The sequence below is a fragment of the Cordyceps javanica genome, chromosome 1 (genome assembly GCF_051103115.1).
Source record: "Cordyceps javanica chromosome 1, complete sequence".
Classification (NCBI taxonomy): domain Eukaryota; kingdom Fungi; phylum Ascomycota; class Sordariomycetes; order Hypocreales; family Cordycipitaceae; genus Cordyceps; species Cordyceps javanica.
Genome location: NC_139295.1, coordinates 2,065,346 through 2,083,583, shown reverse-complemented (window position 1 = coordinate 2,083,583; position 18,238 = coordinate 2,065,346). Strand labels below are relative to the sequence as shown.

The following is an 18,238-nucleotide window of genomic DNA, read 5'->3' as shown; positions in this document are numbered from 1 at the left end:
ATATACTAATCGATTATCACTTTGTTTTCTTGTCAAAACTTGTCCTCAAAAAAGGAACACTCACTAGTGAAAATTTGGAGCAGGGATTAACACGAACATGAGAGCGGGGTGCAAACTTGACTGCCGCCTAACAGCTCTTATGTCTGGCGCTCAACGTTGTTGGTTCGCATCTTTCGGCCATCTGCCGGCAAGAAGGCAACAAATGTACTGTACGCCATGACTCGGCCTGTCTACCCTACGCGATATCGACTCTATGGAGACAGATGCTCCACGAGGAAGTCCAGGTTCAACGCCCATGAATGGAGACAATGTGTCTTGTCACGGTGGCTGGTCATTGCTGGCTGGTCCAACTTTGATTCAAGAGAAGAGAAAGCTTATGAATCCGGGCCAATTCTGTATTGTTCAACAAAGTATCCGCGCAGATCGCACTTCTTTGTTCCAGAGCCCACGAGAGTTCGGTTGCACCTATTTCAGTTGTGAGAATGTGTGATTATTTGGAGCAAAAGGTGAAGTACAAAGATTGCGAGAAAACACCTAAGCATATATGCACTACCACAAAATGGTATAAGTGCCCGGAGGGTATTCGTTCTGGCTACTATTGCGTGGATTCAACACCTGTAAAAGGGTTGAACGGCAATCCCATCATGTCCGGCACTACATATCGACCTGGAAAATGTCCCAAATGTCTCTCGTAGGTGCGGTCGTCAACAACTATCGGATGATTCGTGCTGACTTGACATAGATGAGGCCGAACAGGACGACTACAGTCGCGCACAAGAGGACCCGAGGTGGAAGCACTCTGTAGGAATATTCGGGCTCATGTTGTATCGCTATTGCCTGGGTCAGTCATCGCAATTTAGTATATGTTAATGGTACTCACCTAGAATACTTCTCCGCAAATCTGCGCTATCCTCATAACCACCTTGCCAGCAGGTCTGTATAATACCGCCCATGCCCCCCAGAGCCTGGACATCAGGAAATATTCCCGCTTGGAACTTGGAGAGGATCTCAGCCTCTGTCAGCTCAGAGAAAGGTCGTTTCCCTGTATTTACTTCGTACATAGCAGAACCGAGGGCGAATATATCTCCGCGTGCCGACAAGACGCCCCCTGGGTACTCGTGGCTGGCGGTGACTGCCCCAAGGAACGGCATTAAGTCGATCGATGATGCCCCAAAGTCAGCAAGTCTAACGTTTAGGTTCTTGTCCAGAAAGATGTTGGTGGTCGTAAGATCGCCATGGAGAACACCATGACTATGGATATGGACCAGAGCGTCAGCGAGTTGAGTCATCCACCGTAGACATAGACTGGAATCAACGTGCTGCCGCCGCATGTAAGACTGTATATCATAGTTGGGAGCATATTCTAGCCGAACACCATCCTCGAACTCGCCGTGATAAGCCAATATGCTATCGTGCTGGCCCAACCTCTCATAAATTTGTCGCTCCCGCTCAAGGGATTCCCTGTGTTCCGGAGAGAATGGTGTCTTAACGACAGTGTGCGTGCGGGAGTCTAACACAACAAGGCCGGTGCTGCCATACCCGACCAGGTCATCGAGTCCAAAGCCCGACGGCCACCGAATGTCCTCTTCTTCGGTCGACATGCTGGCGGCGAAAAAGGTCAAGTACAGCGTGGCCGAAACATATTTACTGCAGCTGTGCAGAGCTTAAACTCATCGATGCAAGGGGTTCTCTCCAGATTCGGAGAAGCTTTATTCCGCCAAGGTTTATCAAGGGCTGTTATAATAGACTCCTAATGGGGGCCATACTAAGTAAATCAAAGAAAGGTACGGAGTACGGAGTACGGAGTAAAGGGTAACTATGGCTAATTACTATACTATAGAGTGACAGAATGCAGGGATATCAAAGTTACCAAGTCAATGATCCCTATAGCGGTTCAGAGGTAGCCATAAGGTATAGTATGTTAAGTATAAATAAATGAACATTACTCCGGATTGAAGATAGTATTCAATGACTATAATAAGTATTTAACATAGCGCTTCAGCTAACTTGGAGATCTAGCTAATAGAAGATAGTATTCAAAATTATAACCACTGATTCCCACTAAAGATTGTACTTGTAATCATATAACGTCGGTAAACTATGTGTAGTAGAGCAATTTTGCAAGCGGAGTCCCTATCAGGGAATAGAAGTACGTTAGTAATAACAAATTATCAGCCACCACTAACATCTAGCATAGTAATTTTAATCTGGACTGTTGAAACGTCTAATATCTCTTTGATAAGGTCATCAATTAATGAAGTTACAAGCCCATAGAATCTTTATTACATTTATACGTAGCTAATAACGGTAGAAATACTTTTCTCAATACCTCGTAGTCAGTCTCGCCAACTTGAATACTAAACAATTTTTATACAAGCAATAGCTACTAGAACTTAGCCGCAGCGTCGACTTACTATGCACACGAAACCGCGACGGGCTCTTCGCGCGCCGTCGCTTCTTTAGCGCGCGCCGTCGATGTGAACGACAGCTAAACTAGACAACCTGACTCGCCTTATTTACCACTCAAGTGACCTCGTTTTGACGATGGCTGATGTTTAATATCAGCGGAGCAGGCGCCATGACAAAGCACGAACGCCCGGCGGAAGAGGATAGATGGTAACAGAACAAGGGCTTATAAAAATGTGATTACGTCCAGTAGCCTTCATGCTAGCTGCGTGGTAGATGGCGAGAAGGTGCGTACCTCATATCGCCGACTCGGTAGTTTGATGCGCGGACATTGCCCAAGTAGACGGAAGCCCTACAGCCCGAATTGTCCGAGGGTAGAATCATGTCTTTGCTTGGCGGCATCCACGAAACGCAAAAAAAATCTCAAAAATCAGCTGTGCTTTAGGATGATTATTTGGCCCGTCGAGATGGGTTCAGAGTTCAAAATCGCGATGACTTTCGGGCCTTGAAGCTTCGGTGTCTTGGCGGCTAGGCCGCTAGTCGAATAGCCGTCTGAAACAACAAAACCTAACGAAGGAGCGAACCGGCACTGGGCCTATAAATTAAAGTATGCGCCCGAATAATCCAACTTGTGAATATCCGAGGAAAGAAAGAATACTCGAGATGGACTGCGTCAATGATGAAGAATGTGCGCGGGCAGCAACTGAGCATCACCTATCGAACCGGGGGGCGTCTGGATTCACACATCGTGATGTCTGGGGTCCGCGAGAGAAATCCATGGGCAACCCTTGGTCGCCCACCAACCCCGATGGAACGTATGGATGATAACGCGGCTTTTGCGACCGAAGCTGTACTGACATGGGCAGCGTCATTCTTCGTCTCGCCGAAAACTGCCTCATGCATGAGGACATTGCGCGCGCCCTTCAAGAAAAGGTATGGTCAAGTACACGTTTTCCCTTGCCACCCAGTAGAGCATCTCAAAACTCTCTAACAGATTCTGGCCCTCTTCTGGAAAAAGTTGTCAGTCTGCCCTTCCAAGCACTTGACATATTCTACCGGCCCACGCGGATCACGACGACTTCGCCAAGCGCTCGTAGAGTATTATACGGATGAATTCAACGCGCGAGAGCTTACGGTCGATAATGTCTTCATCACCTGCGGCTTGGCCAGTGCTATCGATGCTCTGGCATGGGCGACGTGTAACGACGGAGAAGGTATTCTAGTCCCTCTGCCTCTTTATAATGGCTTCACAGTCGACATCCTCAACAGAAGCAACGCCCGTGTAGTTGGCATCACCTACACTGATATCGAGGGATACTCAGGCATTGACTCTATTTTTCGACCGGATCTTAATACTAGGGCCTTGGAAGCTGCGCTCAGTAGGGCCTATAAGGAGGGTGTTACACTCCGGGCTCTACTAATCTCCAAGTAAGTCAATGATAAGGATACCACGCATACGCTTTCCGTTAACTCTGGCTCTACAGTCCACATAATCCTTTGGGACGATGCTACGTAAGTAACATCAAATCAGCTTTGATACACACAACTGATAGATGAGCTGCTTAGCCGCCAGAAACACTTGTCGAGTTTGCTTCGTTTTGTCATCGGCACAACCTGCACTTTATTTCTGATGAGATATACGCAAAATCGGTATTTCAGAATACTGATCTCGAAAATGCGCTGGATTTTACATCAGTTCTCTCCCTTGATCTCCGGGAAGTTATTGACGCGCAGCTTGTACACGTGCTGTACGGTGCAAGTAAAGACTTTTGTGCCAATGGCTTGCGCCTTGGCGCGGTGTTGACACAAAACCAGGGACTGATTGGAGCCATCTCAAGTATCGGGTATAAAAACCGTATTTCTCTACACCGACTTTTCAACTTGACTAATACAGAGACCTTGATATGTAGCATATTCTCTTGGCCATCTCATATCTTACAGGACATTTGGGCTTGTTTGCTGGATGATAGACGGTGGATGCAGCATTTCATGACTGCGAAGCTCCGTTCCATGGAAGAAAACTATAAAACTGTGACATCGTTCCTGTTCAATCGCGGCGTCCCGTTCCTCAAGATGTAAGTATGGAAGAGGTCGAGAAGAATGGTGGACGTAGTCTCTGTCAGCTGATCCCTCATCTCGTAGGAATGCGGGTTTATATATTTGGGTTGACCTTGGATATCTGTTCCTGTCACCAACCGAGGAAGGGAATTCGCGGAGAGTCAACGCTGGAAAACTGGCAAAGTATCGAAGTCGGGAGACTTGGATCGAGCAAGTCTGTGCAAAACACGGGGTCTTGATTGCGCCTGGTAGCGTATACATGCCAGAAGAGTATGGTTGGTTCCGTATCACATTTACCGTGGGGAAGCAAGCACTTCAAGAGGGACTGAAGCGGTTTTCCATGGCGTTAGAAGAGGTCGAGGCTGTGCCGTGGCGGTAATAAAATATTATTGATCCTTTTTTGAGAGACGTGCTTTACTTGCTTGTCCTAATGCGAAAGATCTGTCCTTAGGATTATAAGAAATACAACGTAGACAAGCTTATAATCATTGATTCATTAGTTTTGATTGCCACTGTCATATTGTGGCTTGTTCAGATAGCGATGATGTAAAGCTCTCGCTTGCTGGCACCCGCGATCCTAAATGCGCCACGCCAGTCAACTCATGCCGCTTCTTGAAAGGCATCGAAGAGATAGGTAGAGTGATTTCTGGTCTCTGATCCTTTATATTACTAGCTATTCTATTTTCGTCCTTGATATTAGCATTTACAAATGCTAGACCGCGCAGCCCATCTACAAAAGAGGTAACCTCCCTAGATGGAGCGTCTGTCCGCATCCATCATACAAAATCCAGTGTAACATTTTAACAAGCTACCCGTAAATCGACTCAAGAGAGTCTAACTCCTCATAAGAACCAGTTGAATTGGCGCTCAAGCTAGCATCTGATTAGCAGCTTCATTTCCCGGAGCCAAACAGCTCCACTGCCACTCTATAGCTAGTTAGCGACTGGAGTTGACCCGTTAACACTAACGTCTAAATTAGTAGGATAGTATTAACTAGCTTTTGCTATCGATTGTTATCGTTATAGTACATATAAATTCATATCGAGGATAGTTATCGGGTGGTTTCTATATTAACACTTGGTTAAAACTAGCAAAGATCTTGAGAGCTCTGGTTTTCATCAGCCACACGTTGCGTATATATCAACACTCCGTTTAACAGACTGCTCGAGGCTGGCGGAAAAGTATTATTCCATGACCGGCTCAGCGTAAATCGGAGAACCACTAATACGTTGACAACTTATGCGGGCGAGCGAGCCACTGTTGCTGTTCTTACCCCAACTTATAGCGACGCCAAACATGTCTCATGTCGGAAGCAGGCGGCCGCATCGAGGCCGCGGCGACCAGCGACCCTGCGACATCTGCCGAAAACGCAAGGTGAGATGCGTGGTCCGCGACAGCGGCGCTTGTGACCAATGCAACAAAATCCAGGTTGCATGTACATATCATGATCCTCCCAGATCGTACGCGGCAAAGCCGTTGCAGCCCTCCATGGCGGCTATGCCTGCTGCTACACCATATGTAGACATGGACGGTTTTGCATGGGACGACGATGCCTTCATAAACATGGAAGCATTCCCGAATGGCCTACATCAGACCGAAATGACGCCGTCTTGCCCCATTCTCCCGGCGGAAACGCCACCATGTGCCGCAGCGCACGACCCTGTGCAGAGTGATGCTTTCTTGCTCGGTCCATCGTCTGACCCCGATCCGTTTTTCCGTGGTAGATATGCATTCGATGATCACGGCGCATATCAAGCGACTCTTCGGAGGTACCAGAGAGCTTCAGAAACGGGTCACGAATTGTTTGCCATAACTCCGCACCACCGCGTGTCCAGCATGGCGGACGCGACGACAGCTCTTCCCATCGAGCCCCTGGCCGAGGAGCTGTTGCCTTTTGCGCCTAGACTTTATCAACTCTTCGCAAAGTTTGTCTATCCCATCTTCCCCCTCCCAGTGGGGGACAGCTTGCGGGTTGGTTCATCGACGCTCAGTTCCGCAGTTTGCGCCACGGCCCTGAGTTGGCGGTCGCATGATACAACGCTCCCCTGGGCGCCCTTTGAAACGGCAACAGTCGCGACGGAGATACCCGCGCCGGATGCGAACCGTCTGTACAGGTTCGCCTGGGCCTGTATCTCACGTGAAATGCATGCACCCTCATACGAAACCATCCAGGCCGCTCTGCTGCTAATAGAGAGAAGGACACCTTTGACTGATCTGTGCGACAGTCCCTTCAACTCGTGTATATCGGCTTGCATTACTTCCATGGCCTTTTCCCTCGGCCTGAACCGGAGTGCGGACTCGTGGTCGATTCACACAGAGTCACAGAAACAGCGACGGCGACTGCTGTGGTGGCTCGTATTTGTGGAGGATAAATGGACATCGGCGGCCACTGGAAAGCCTGCCTCCATTCGCGACGGCGACTACGACGTTGCAGCACCTGAGTTTACCTTTACTGGTTCCCTGGCGGAAATTCAGTTCGAATATCTACTGTACTTGACGTTCATATTGCAAGATATCTTGAACACAGTAATGTATTCTTCTTCTAGCTCCGAGACTAACAACGCCCGCTGACAGTCCAGGCATTGGAGATTTTGGGCGCAACCAAGCATCGACATCCCTGACACCCTTAGCAAAGTACGCGCCTTTGAGACTCGACTGCAATTTTGGAGAAACTCTGTCAACGATAATCAGGTCTTCTTATCGGACAGAGAGCCCGAAGGCTCTGCTTATGGTGTGCTAATTGTAGCGTACCTCTACTGCCACGTACTCCTCCAAAAGGCACTACTTCGCGCGACGAGGGGCAGTGAGTATCATGCGGAGGCGTTCAACTCCGCGTTGAGCTTGTCCTCAACATTGTGTGCCGAGTTAAAGGGCTTGAAAGTATCCGACTTTATCTCATTTTGGTTCTCCTGTAACTCACTCCCGCTCATCGCCGATTCAAAACGGCTCTAAGCTGACTGAAAGAGCAGGGTCGCACTCGCATTTCAACGCCTTTTCCGAATTTCTACCCTACTTGATATCTCTCGCACCAACTGCACAAGATCAAGCCTCTGCCAGAGAGTCGGCTTCGAAGCTTCGACAGTGGCTCTTTGCGCATGGAAAGTACATTGACCTAGTGCGGGTTGCCATGAGTCGCCTCGATCTATGTCTGGCTGCGGTTGATGCGGGACGAGTCCGACTTTGCAGTGACATCTCCAACGTGCATTCATAAATGAGATGAATATATTGAAGAGAAATCTTCCATTTTGTGCTACCAGCTACATAGGCTTCGTACCTAGGCTGTACGTCTCCCACGCTTCGTGACAGGGATTCCCTGTCGAAATGTGCATTTCGAGCCGGCTGAGATCATACACAACGCACGCTACTGTTACTGACGAGCTATTCTCCGTTGCATGCTCGCATAGACTCTGGGGATATCCAGCATGGTCTTTGAAGGCCTGTTGGATTTCCTGGACCGTCAACATGCCGTCGCCTGCACGAGCGCTCTGCTCGAGGCGCTGGTAAAGGCGTCGGTCACGATAGAATGACGAGCCCCCACCGTAGCCGTCTTTGATGTCTGAACGCGACAGGAACGCTGGTGAGACGAAGTGATTTGCATGCGTCAAGAGCCGCAGCGAGCCAGAAGCCGTTTCAATCGTTGCGGGATGGATGATGAAGGCATCTCGGGGAGTGAGCTCCACGTCCATTAAAATACCGCTCTTGCAGCCAACCATTAAATTGTTGGATGTATGTCGAGACATTTTGGACACGGTTTGTAGAGCCTGTCCGACATTGCCGCACTCCAGAATCATGCGACGCGACAGGCTCACGGGCAGAAACGGCTGAACGCTAGGCTCGCCTTGAGAGGGAAAGAAATCCTGGCTGGACCAGAGACTGTTTGCGCACACGGCCATGCCGAGCGAGTTCATCCCCGAACGTCCAAGCTGGCCGGCTTCGGTAAGCGCAATCGTGGATCGAGGTGCACGAACATCGTCATTGTCAGGGTCAACGCTGTGCAGGACAATGATTGTGTCATTGTCGCGCAGCCAGGGAGAAATGTCCCAGTTTTGAGCAACAAAGACACCTCCCCCCTCGCCAGACCTCGGGTCGCTACTCAGCGACAGGCTCGTGCACTCGTTCGGCGACCCTCGCGAATGGCGGACGTGGCGTGAAAGATCATATCTAGCGTTCAACATGACAATGTCTTCCAAGCCAACGTTGGCTCCCTCGGCAATGCCCTTCATCTCGTCCAAGCCGCGAGGAAACTCTGCCTTTATGGAGGGTATGTAGTACTCGTGAACGTATCGGTCCACCACTTCGTTTTTCGGCATTGATTCTAGGGTTTTGTACTTGGAGATGTTGAATTGGATTTTGGCGCTCGCTTGAGAGCCATGCTGAAAGCCGCGCTCGAATGGGGTACCTTTGACGAACACATGTTGATAGCGATGTGCAGATACTTTGGACGGTGACATGATTGCACAAGAAAGAGGCAGTGAATAGACTTCCGATTATGAAGAGAGATGACTGATAATTTTGTAGTGAAGAAGGCTTGTCGAGCCACACCTTATATAAGTACAAAGCCTTCCGGCTCCGGCCAGTACCTGCAGCGCGGTGGGTGGTTGTTACTTAATTATGGATGATTCCTGTTCTCTGATGGTTTGCTCCTCTTGCCGTTTCGGGCGCGCAAGGTAGAGTGCATAACATACATCCGACAGTCCGTCTGCGGCCCGCGTGCCTCGAGCCTGATGCTCAGCATAACATGCGATACCTAGCCCAGCGTTGACGGCGAGCGGGTCTTTGCCGCAACCCGTCGGCGAGAGGGTCGCCGCACCACTACTAGCCCTATCTATATCCGCCCGTCGGCGAATTGGGGGAAGTCACCGGCGTCGCTCGGCGAGCGGGACCAGCCACGGCCACCGGCGGCGAGCGGGTCTCACCACGCCAGCCAAAACGACCCCGTTACTCTGCCATCGTTGAATTGACAGGTGCGATAAACTCTGCAAGAATGCAGCTCCGGTTTGCGGGGAAAGTGGATACGTTGATCTTGGTCGACACATCCTTCGCGGTAGATGCTAGAGGTTTAAATATCAGCCCTCGAGACGGGTGTCCGGGGAGAACATGAAAGGGGCAGCATCTCTCATTCTTGGACTGTACTTCAGTTTCCACCCTGGCCGCCGAAAGATGATGAAAACATCCAGCGATACCGTACACGTCGAGAGAGCCACAACCATGGACGAGCCCAGCATGTCCACGGCCGAGAAGGCAGCAACAGTGGATTTGAACAATGCCGACTTGGCTCTTCAAATTTTGCATGACATTGAGGTTTCGCCTGAAGAAGTCGCGGCAGTAGAGGAGAAGATTTTTCTACGCAAGGTTGATCTGCACATGCTACCTATTGTAAGTTTATAATCACTCGACTGGGGCGCGCCCATTACTGGACGAATCACAAGCTTATACAAATTCTTTCTCAGATGTTCACTGCCATATTGCTTTTTTCCTTTGATAAAGCAACCTTTGGATACTCCTCCGTTATGGGAATTCGCAGAGATGCGCATCTCTCATCTGGAGAGTATGCCTGGCTTGGTAGCATCTTCAGTCTCGGTTATCTCGTCTCCAACTTACCCTGCGCCATCATGATTCAAAAAGCGCCCCTCTCCAAATGGATTGTCGTCATGATGAGTATCTGGGGTGTGATACTTGCGCTCATGTCCATGGGTCGAAATTTTGGCGAGCTTTTTGCGATTCGTCTGCTTCTCGGGTATGTCATGAACAATTTTGCCTTTCTTTCTTCTTGGGAATGAATTGTCGAGACTAATTGGATCTGTTCATTCTTTCAATTTGAAAAGTGTGTTTGAGGCAAGCATCACTCCTACCTTTGTCATTATGACGGGAATGTGGTATAAGCGCGACGAGCAAGCCAGGCGTCTCGGTATCTGGTACTCTGGCTCCGGTTTCGCCAGCATTGTTGGCGCCCCCATAGCCTATGCCATTGACGGTAGCCCAAAGATTGGTGTACTTGTCTCTTGGAAATTCCTTTACGTCATTTCTGGCGCTCTGACCGTGTTTGTGGCCATCGTCTTCTTTTTCATCGTGCCCGACTCGCAAAAATCAGCAGCCTTTCTGTCACCGGCTGAAAAGGTGTACGCCATTGAGAGACTCCGCGTCAACCAGCAAGGAATCGGAAACAGAAAATTCAAGTGGTATCAGGTTCGGGAACTGCTTCTGGACCCCCGCACATATCTCCTCTTCGGCATCCAATACGTTTCCAATATTGGCTGGGGAGCGACGAGTATATTTGTGAGTACCATCTGCTCCTGCTGATTCCGTTACATGCTTTACTTTTGCTGACTTTCAAAGTCGCCGCTACTGATTCAAGCTATGGGATATTCCAGCCGCAATGCATTGATTCTGAACATACCTAGAGGAGCTGTCATTCTGGTTTCCGTTCTCGTGGCCTGCTATATGGCGGATAGGATGAGGGATAAGACGATGTGGGCAGCAATCAGTGCTGCGGTCGGTATGCTATTTGGCGCCTTGTGCTTTGGATTGCAACATAAAAGTTCAGGGGCGGCTCTAGCAGCATATGCTGTGAGTAATTGCACTGTCCGCGAAGAGTCTTCCGCATACATACTAACGTCCATCTTACTGAAAAAGCTAAGCGAGGCTTCTACGCCCCTCTATATTCTCACTTTTAGTATGGTGTCTGAAAACACGGCTGGTACGTCGCCTGTTGGACCACATTGTTAGAAATGAGGCTAACCGGATCGACAGGCCACACCAAGAAGCTTCTAACCCAAGCAATTTTGTTGGTCGGATCTACTACGGGTACTCTGACTGGACCCCAAATTACAAAAGATGTATGTAGTACTGGTTCTACAGTATGTGACCCGGCTGACGAGTTTTGTTGATTGTAGGATCCAGAATATACGAGAGTCAAGGTTTTAATCATTGTATGCCCGGCCATCGCTCTCGTCTTCATTCTTACGCTACGTTTTCTCAATATGCGCAGCAATCGCCGTCGCGATGCGATACAAGCTGCGCAAGGTACTGTACATGTTGAGAACAGCGAGTTTCTCGACTTGACAGATGGCGAAAACCCCGAGTTCCGATATGCAAAGGTAAGTCAGTCTCAGAGAACCTTTGTTGAAGAAAGGCTAATCAGGTGAAACAAAATAGTAAACAGGAATTTTACATAAAGAATAGAAGAAGCCATAACACGCAGACTCTTCGGGCTTTTTAATACGCGTTGTGCACCATCAGTCCACTGGTCAGCAACCTGCGCGTGAACACCGGAAGGATGGGTGAGACGCGACCATGATGTTCCTTGCGATAGGCGTCCGTCGCGGTTTAGCTACTATCGGTGTAACCTAACTCTAACCCAAAGTCCTTCTTGCAAGTCTCGAAATTGATTCAAATTGGTGAATTACTATACCAGCCCTTGAAACTGCTTGTAGGGAATGCATCAAATTTCGCCATGTCAAGAAGACGTGGTCGTACACCCTCCAGCTACAGCTGCGCCTGTCAGTCGATCGTCTAGCCATGCTAGAGCCGTAGAGGCACCACTGCCTAGCAGACTGAGGTGGCCTTCGGTCGGAATTCTGCGATAGTCCACTGCAGAGCCCCCGTCACAGTAATATTTGACCAGCTTGTCCGTGTCAGCCACTGGGCTGATCTCGTCTTTCACACCCTTGTACACCAAAAGGGGGATTCTTGGTGCACTGTGGCCCATGTTGTTCTCCGCGACGACTTTCAGGACCACTGGGCCCTTGAAGATGCCGGGGTCCTTGACGTATGCGAATATATCCTGAAACAAGAAGTTGAGCACTGCAGCTCCCAAGCACTGGCTCCGTATCCCGTCAAGCTTGGCCTTCTTTTCCGGCTTGAGCTGTTCCTGGATGAGCGATGCGACCTCTGGGTACTCGTTTGAGAGTCCGACGATGCCCGTGCCGATGAGTCCCGCGTAGACACTCTTATTGATGGTGTAAAGAACCGAGAGAATGTCGGGGCATGTCCCACCGAGCGCGGCGCCCAAAATCTTCAGCTCCGGGGCATAGCAAGGCTGAAGCTCGGCGGCGAAACCGGACGCCAGGCTCCCGCCCGAGTATCCCCATAGCGCGACGGCCGGATCTGTGGCCAGCTGCGTGAAGTTGGACGAGGCCAGCGCAGCGCGCACCCCGTCAAGGACTGCGAATCCAGCAAGGTTATTGGCCAGGAACGCCGACCTGGGGCCCAGAAAGTCAGGCACGGCGACATACCAGCCCTTCTCCAGCGCCTTTTCAATGATTGCCATCTCAGCCTGGGTAGCGATTGTGCCAAAGAGCCCACCGGTCTGGCTTCCCTGTTGGAACACGTACGATGGCGCGCAGTTGACGTCGGCGGCATCTTCGGCCACTTGATAGGAGAGAAGCCTGTCCTTGTTCGCGTTGGGAGGCACGAGGACCGTGGTCACCGTCGCAACAGCCTTGCCGAAGCTATCGGTCGTGCGGAACAGGATCTGGTGTGCCGCGACCAGCTTGAACGTCGACAGCGGCTGTGGCACTGGTCGATGGCGCAGGATGGCCCCAGGCTCGGCCGACTCGTAGCCTTGCGGCGGAGTGTAAAACGGATCGTCGCCGGGAAGCTTGGGGCCGCCGCCAAAGAGTTCTGCAATCGGCGAAGCACTAATAGCAGTGAGCAAGAGTGCAAAAGTTGCTGCTTGAAGAATGTTCAGGTTCAGCATTGTTGCTCTTTTGACCCTCGACTAGGTTCTGGTAACGGGAGCAAAACAGGGCCCGGGTATCACACAAGGCAAGCCGCCATTAAATACTCTCCCAGGGATGAACGATCGTGGAGAGAGTCACACTATCGAGTGCCAATACCACTATTGAATGTAGCCGACGAGCTTGAAAGCGTCTCATATGTACTCGTGGCTATCTGGTACATATGTGGCCAGCGCAATCTGTGTACCACAGTTCCTCTGTACTGAGGCATCTGAAAGCAACTCACATGTGCTATTACTTTTCTACTTTGCATATATGTGCTTGGTAAAAATCACGCGAGGCAACTCCCTTGTGCATTCCGCAATCATCAAAGCCCATGTGTTGGGTTTTAGTTCCTGTCGCTGCGCTTGAACGTCATCTCCAAGAGATTCATCCCCTAGTTGCAATAAACAACCTGGTAGAACCTACCAACTTACAGAAACTCCCAGGAATAAATGTCTTGCATAGAGCTGCAAGTACTCTAAGGTGTTCCGGACCAGGTTGCATCATATTTGGAGGACATGATGCGCAAATTCGCTGCCAACGATCTAGGTAGGCCATGTGCTGTTGGGTCGTAGTAACAAGCTTGCAATCTACAGCCGCTCATACAATCTGCATCGACACTTCTGTTTTATTACATGATGGAGGCCGCCTACCAAAGACTGCAATTACAAAAATCTGTTAGCGGCTGATACGCTAAAATATGCGCAGCTTCATTTGTACGTTGAGCATCCGAATGATTGGTATCGCTAATGCGAGTGAATCTCACAGGGTCCCGGCCCTCTTTGGCGCATTATCCATCCATGCACTCTTCATTTTGTCGCCAAGAGTCCATTACGCGCCAGTTGGCTGAAAACAAGTCAAGGCAATGCGTGTTGGCTTTGACGGAGCTTGCAAAATATAATTACACACCCAGACGACTCGGCGAGCTAAAAGAATGCGACCCCGGGGCATGCACCTGCAAACCCCAAGGCTTTCGTTGGGGTAGCACAACACCAGGTAAACGGAGGCGTGCCTGGTCCGAATGCTAGCTTGGATATCTTCTGTACTGGCGTCACGATGAATCCGGAAGAGACATTTTCTGCAATTGACCCGTCTGTGCTGGACGTTTTTTTGGCTCGAGTGCCTAGATGACAGGGTGATCTGAATACCATGCCTTCTTAGTTTCCTGTCTTGACATTGTTGAATAAACACCCTATAGAGTTCTCAGCCAGGACTACCATTGCTATTGATAGGCAGCCTCAGACTCCTATGGACTTGACAGCTTCGTGCTTCGTGAGACCTGAAAGATATGCCGCCGGAAGAGAGATCCTCCCAAAACCACCATGGTAGAGTGGACTAACTTCCGTGTAGTAGCAAAGCTAGGAGCATCGGTCGCCTCAGCCACGAGCAACCATTGTTAGTTGCTGTCTTGTTCCTACATTCTGGCGGGATTCATTCTAATCTTTTAGTACTGTGCACCACTTTTCTTTTCGCGAACGTACCCTCGTTACTACCACCAAAAAGTCGCCGCATCGTCAACACTGGACCGCCGCCAACCGCGGCGGCAAACTCTCTCGGTTCGTAAACATGATTTTTTTTGAAGGCTGCCGCGGTTTAAACGGCCTTATCATGTATGCAAAAGTGGCCACTGAATATTCCAATTGAGCAAGGTATTTGCCGTGGCTTTGCTGTCGGACTTTACTGATTCGGAACCGCCTCAACAAAAGGTGCGTCTCGACTCAAATACTAATCATGTGCGTGTTCTACTCCATATACAAGTTAGTAATCGTTTCTCCACGTTGGCAGCAAGAGACTTGCTGGCGGCTCGTACCACGGAGAAGCTCTACTAGTGAGCTGGTTGAGCGCTCACAGAGAGAGAAGGCTCGGTCAGACACAGACACACAATAACGCGATTTATTCATCTCGAAACTATCCCTGCACTGTCAGAATTTAGCCTCTACTGGACTTCGCCAGGTCCCAGGAGATGTAATTGATTTGGTCGGTTTCCTGATCACCGACGGGTTGAAAGATGAGGGTACACGTAATAATGGTGGCCGCAACATTGACAACAGATAGTGTGTTGTCGATTTTGCTATAGTGGGTGGAAGTCGCTCCTGTTCTTGTTGATTTGTCGCTGTTTTGTCCAAATCGGTCTATGAAAACATTGGAAATGGAACTGAATCGAGCCCTCCTTGCCCCGGTCTTTCAATGACAAATAATTGTCTTCCCATTACATCCTCTAGAACCCGACCGCTTGGCTACAGCTACTTCGCCCCAAAGTCGAAACAATAATGCTCGTCGTATTCTGGGGAGCTTTGGCCACTATAGCCCTCTGAAGGAAGTTCGTTTTGATGCTGAGAACGCCTGAACACTTGGTATAACCTGTCTATTTTAGTGAAAACTCTAGGTATAGACAATCGCTTTGAGCTGGTTTCCCAAGCTCGCAAGTTCCGAAGCTATGACGTGTCTGGTGCAAGATGTTGTGCATAGCAAAGGTTCAAATCTAGACTACAGCGTACTGAGTGAGTAAATGTCTCAGTTTTACATGGAAGCTGCCAGTAGAATGACTCGTCAAGTGCGGGATTCCCCGTATCACCGTGCACCATCATTGTCGGAACCTCTGGGCTGGAACATGCCGATCTGGGTTCATTCTCCATGAGAGCATCTCGGAGGAAAGAAGTGGGATACCGAGTAGAGGACAAGAAAAAAAATTCAATGGCGTATTCCACTGACAAGCAGCTGATGTGAATCCTCGTTCCACAGTAGAACCCGAATTGTACGAATTTGACACATTTGGCATTTTGTTATTTTATTAGGATAACGCTCGTGGAATGATGGGGGACTGGCCAGTCCATAGCTAACCAAGATTCTGGGGTCACAGTTTCGAGATTTCAACTCTGATGGCGTGATTACGATTCATGGTCTCGAAACAGACACAGTCTTGCGATGGAAACATGCTGAAAATCAGGGTCAACCCGCAACCATGTTGCAAAAATTCAGTCTGGTGGCATTCACTAGGCAGATAGGGTAGCATGGAGCTTGCCTCTTATTGAGAGTTCTTTACGGCGCGACCCGAGCAAATTGATTCGCCATCAAGATGGCAATTACTAAGCTTTGCCACAGGAAAGAAGGCAACATATTATGCATAAAGTCGCAAAGCGGGTTGTATAGGCGATTTTTTTGCGACACATCGCCTTTGCCAAGAGCTGCATCGAGGTCTGTGCAGATTGCGCGGAACATGCGGAAACGGAGCGCCACACTGGGGGACAAAACATTGCTGGGGTGGGATAGAGATGGGCAACGGGGTCATGATTGATGGAGTTGTCTGTTTTATGCATGACCATCACGACGAGTCGCAAGGCGAGCGCGAGAGCGTGGGCCAACGGACTAGGTGATGCTGCGAAACGGCACGGCACAGGGTCATAACGCAGCAGGCATTTGCTGTCATGCGTATAAGTGCGACCAGCCAGATGGGTGACGCGGCAAAAAAAAAAAAAAGAAGAAGAAAAGAAGAAAAAAAAAAGGGCTATGGAGGAAAGTCACAAGAGGTCTGTCTGCAGCTGAGTCTTGCTACGGGACAACGGCGCGCCGTCATACAGCATGGCGGCGCCCAGTTTGCCAGCTTCCCAGCCAGAGCCAGCCAACCTGCGACCTGCAGGTCAACAAAAAAAAACGTGTTCAGCGTGGCTGCGAGGGGGCAAAAGAAAACAAAGTAATTGAGTCAGGGGAATGTAGGTGCAATGGTTGAATGGCAAGGGGAGAGAAGGGAGAGGGCGGCGACGCTCATCCAGCTCGGGCATCCCCGCATTCGAGTCGACAGAGACAAACAGGAAGAAAAACAAGCAACTAATAATAATCCGTTATTTTTACTGGATCCTTTGGCAGGTTCCACCAGTACTTTTGATACACAAGCAGAAGAAGAAGAAGGGAGAAGGATGCGTTTTTTTTTTAGAGTTTGAGTTTGCCAGGAGTGGAGTGAGTTTCTGAGCTTCGGCTCTGCGCATTTCGGGGCATCATGGGGTTGCCAATGCGGAAAAAAAAAGCTAGTCAAGAAGGGCATTCCTTTTCTTGTCTTTTCAGCTGACACCATGTCCAGGGAATTGGATTTTTTTTCTTTTCCTTTTCTGAGCGGATGAAGCGCAAAGGAAACAAAAACAACTGCTCTATGGGCAAGCCAAGTATGCGTTGGCGTGGCTAGAAATCCTTGCCGTGGGCTGGATGGCTGGCTCCGGCTGTACCTTGCAGTAGAGAATGGGGCGAAAAGGATCTCGCGCCGTGTGTGTCTGTGTGTGTACCTTTCGTTATTATTGTACCGTTTTTTTTTCTTCTTCTTCTTCTGGTGTGTGTTCCAACAATCTAGATCATTCGAGGGGCGCACGGGAAAAGAGGATAACAAAAGCAAGTTTCCCCCCAAGTCAAGCCACAATAAGCAAAAGAAACCAAGAAAAAAACAAGGACCTTTGTGGTGCGCGCCATTGTTACAGAATAGGAGGGATCGGGGGACCCAGTTACTCTATAGAGAAGGACGATCGCGAGCGATGGGCATTCCATGACGAAGCGTCGTGCGCGTAGACGTCTGTCATTGGCTCCAACCACGGCTGCCGGAACAATCCAGATGTTTGGATTTGACTTGGCAACAACTTGTTTGTGGGATGACCCGCGAGTCTCGAGCCAGACACCAGCCACTCATGCCACTTCATGCCACTCCCCCCCCCCCCCCCCCCCCCCCCCCTTCCCCCCTTCTCCCCCTTCTCCCACTTCTCCCACTTCTCCCACTTGCTTCCCCGGCTCAGCGGCAACTTTGGTGGCATGGTCGCGTTGCCGATCTCAAAGTGGGCAGGGATGGTCCAAGTGCGAAGTGGCTAGACCTTTTGGCACACACACGCACACGCAACGCACATACACACACACATACATGCCGCCATGAACTTGTTGCAAAGGTATCCTTTACTTGAGACTGCCACCCAGTTTCGCCGACGTGGAGCAGGGATGTGTACCTCGACGGTCGGTTTCCTCCGTCGCGGCCGCCTGCCCGCCGCCATGATTTGAACATCCCGGGGGGGGGGGGGGGACAA

General features: G+C 49.9%; 6 protein-coding genes across 6 annotated transcripts; 3 read left to right on the top strand and 3 right to left on the bottom strand.

Moving 5' to 3' along the window:
- Nucleotides 1-711: 711 nt before the first annotated feature.
- V2A60_000654 (serine/threonine protein kinase) lies at nt 712-1,601 on the bottom strand (the record flags this gene model as incomplete). Its single annotated transcript, XM_083252022.1, has 2 exons — nt 712-830; nt 881-1,601. 2 exons carry the CDS (start codon nt 1,599-1,601, stop codon nt 712-714), a joined length of 840 nt encoding a protein of 279 aa, XP_083108148.1.
- A 1,468-nt stretch (nt 1,602-3,069) lies between these two features.
- Nucleotides 3,070-3,838, top strand: V2A60_000653 (pyridoxal phosphate-dependent transferase; the record flags this gene model as incomplete). Its single annotated transcript, XM_083252021.1, has 3 exons — nt 3,070-3,221; nt 3,273-3,339; nt 3,401-3,838. 3 exons carry the CDS (start codon nt 3,070-3,072, stop codon nt 3,836-3,838), a joined length of 657 nt encoding a protein of 218 aa, XP_083108147.1.
- A 1,929-nt stretch (nt 3,839-5,767) lies between these two features.
- V2A60_000652 (fungal specific transcription factor domain-containing protein) lies at nt 5,768-7,675 on the top strand (the record flags this gene model as incomplete). The annotated part of the gene is made up of 5 exons (XM_083252020.1): nt 5,768-5,838; nt 5,922-6,578; nt 6,690-6,995; nt 7,044-7,375; nt 7,434-7,675. The coding sequence occupies 5 exons, from the start codon at nt 5,768-5,770 to the stop codon at nt 7,673-7,675; spliced, it is 1,608 nt and encodes a 535-aa protein (XP_083108146.1).
- Nucleotides 7,676-7,721: 46 nt separating this feature from the next.
- V2A60_000651 (uncharacterized protein) lies at nt 7,722-8,915 on the bottom strand (the record flags this gene model as incomplete). Its single annotated transcript, XM_083252019.1, has 1 exon — nt 7,722-8,915. The coding sequence occupies one exon, from the start codon at nt 8,913-8,915 to the stop codon at nt 7,722-7,724; it is 1,194 nt and encodes a 397-aa protein (XP_083108145.1).
- Nucleotides 8,916-9,672: 757 nt separating this feature from the next.
- V2A60_000650 (uncharacterized protein) lies at nt 9,673-11,622 on the top strand (the record flags this gene model as incomplete). Its single annotated transcript, XM_083252018.1, has 8 exons — nt 9,673-9,840; nt 9,915-10,201; nt 10,290-10,740; nt 10,801-11,031; nt 11,098-11,161; nt 11,215-11,300; nt 11,358-11,561; nt 11,620-11,622. The coding sequence occupies 8 exons, from the start codon at nt 9,673-9,675 to the stop codon at nt 11,620-11,622; spliced, it is 1,494 nt and encodes a 497-aa protein (XP_083108144.1).
- Nucleotides 11,623-11,920: 298 nt separating this feature from the next.
- Nucleotides 11,921-13,162, bottom strand: V2A60_000649 (uncharacterized protein; the record flags this gene model as incomplete). The annotated part of the gene is made up of 1 exon (XM_083252017.1): nt 11,921-13,162. The coding sequence occupies one exon, from the start codon at nt 13,160-13,162 to the stop codon at nt 11,921-11,923; it is 1,242 nt and encodes a 413-aa protein (XP_083108143.1).
- Between the last annotated feature and the right edge of the window lie 5,076 nt (nt 13,163-18,238).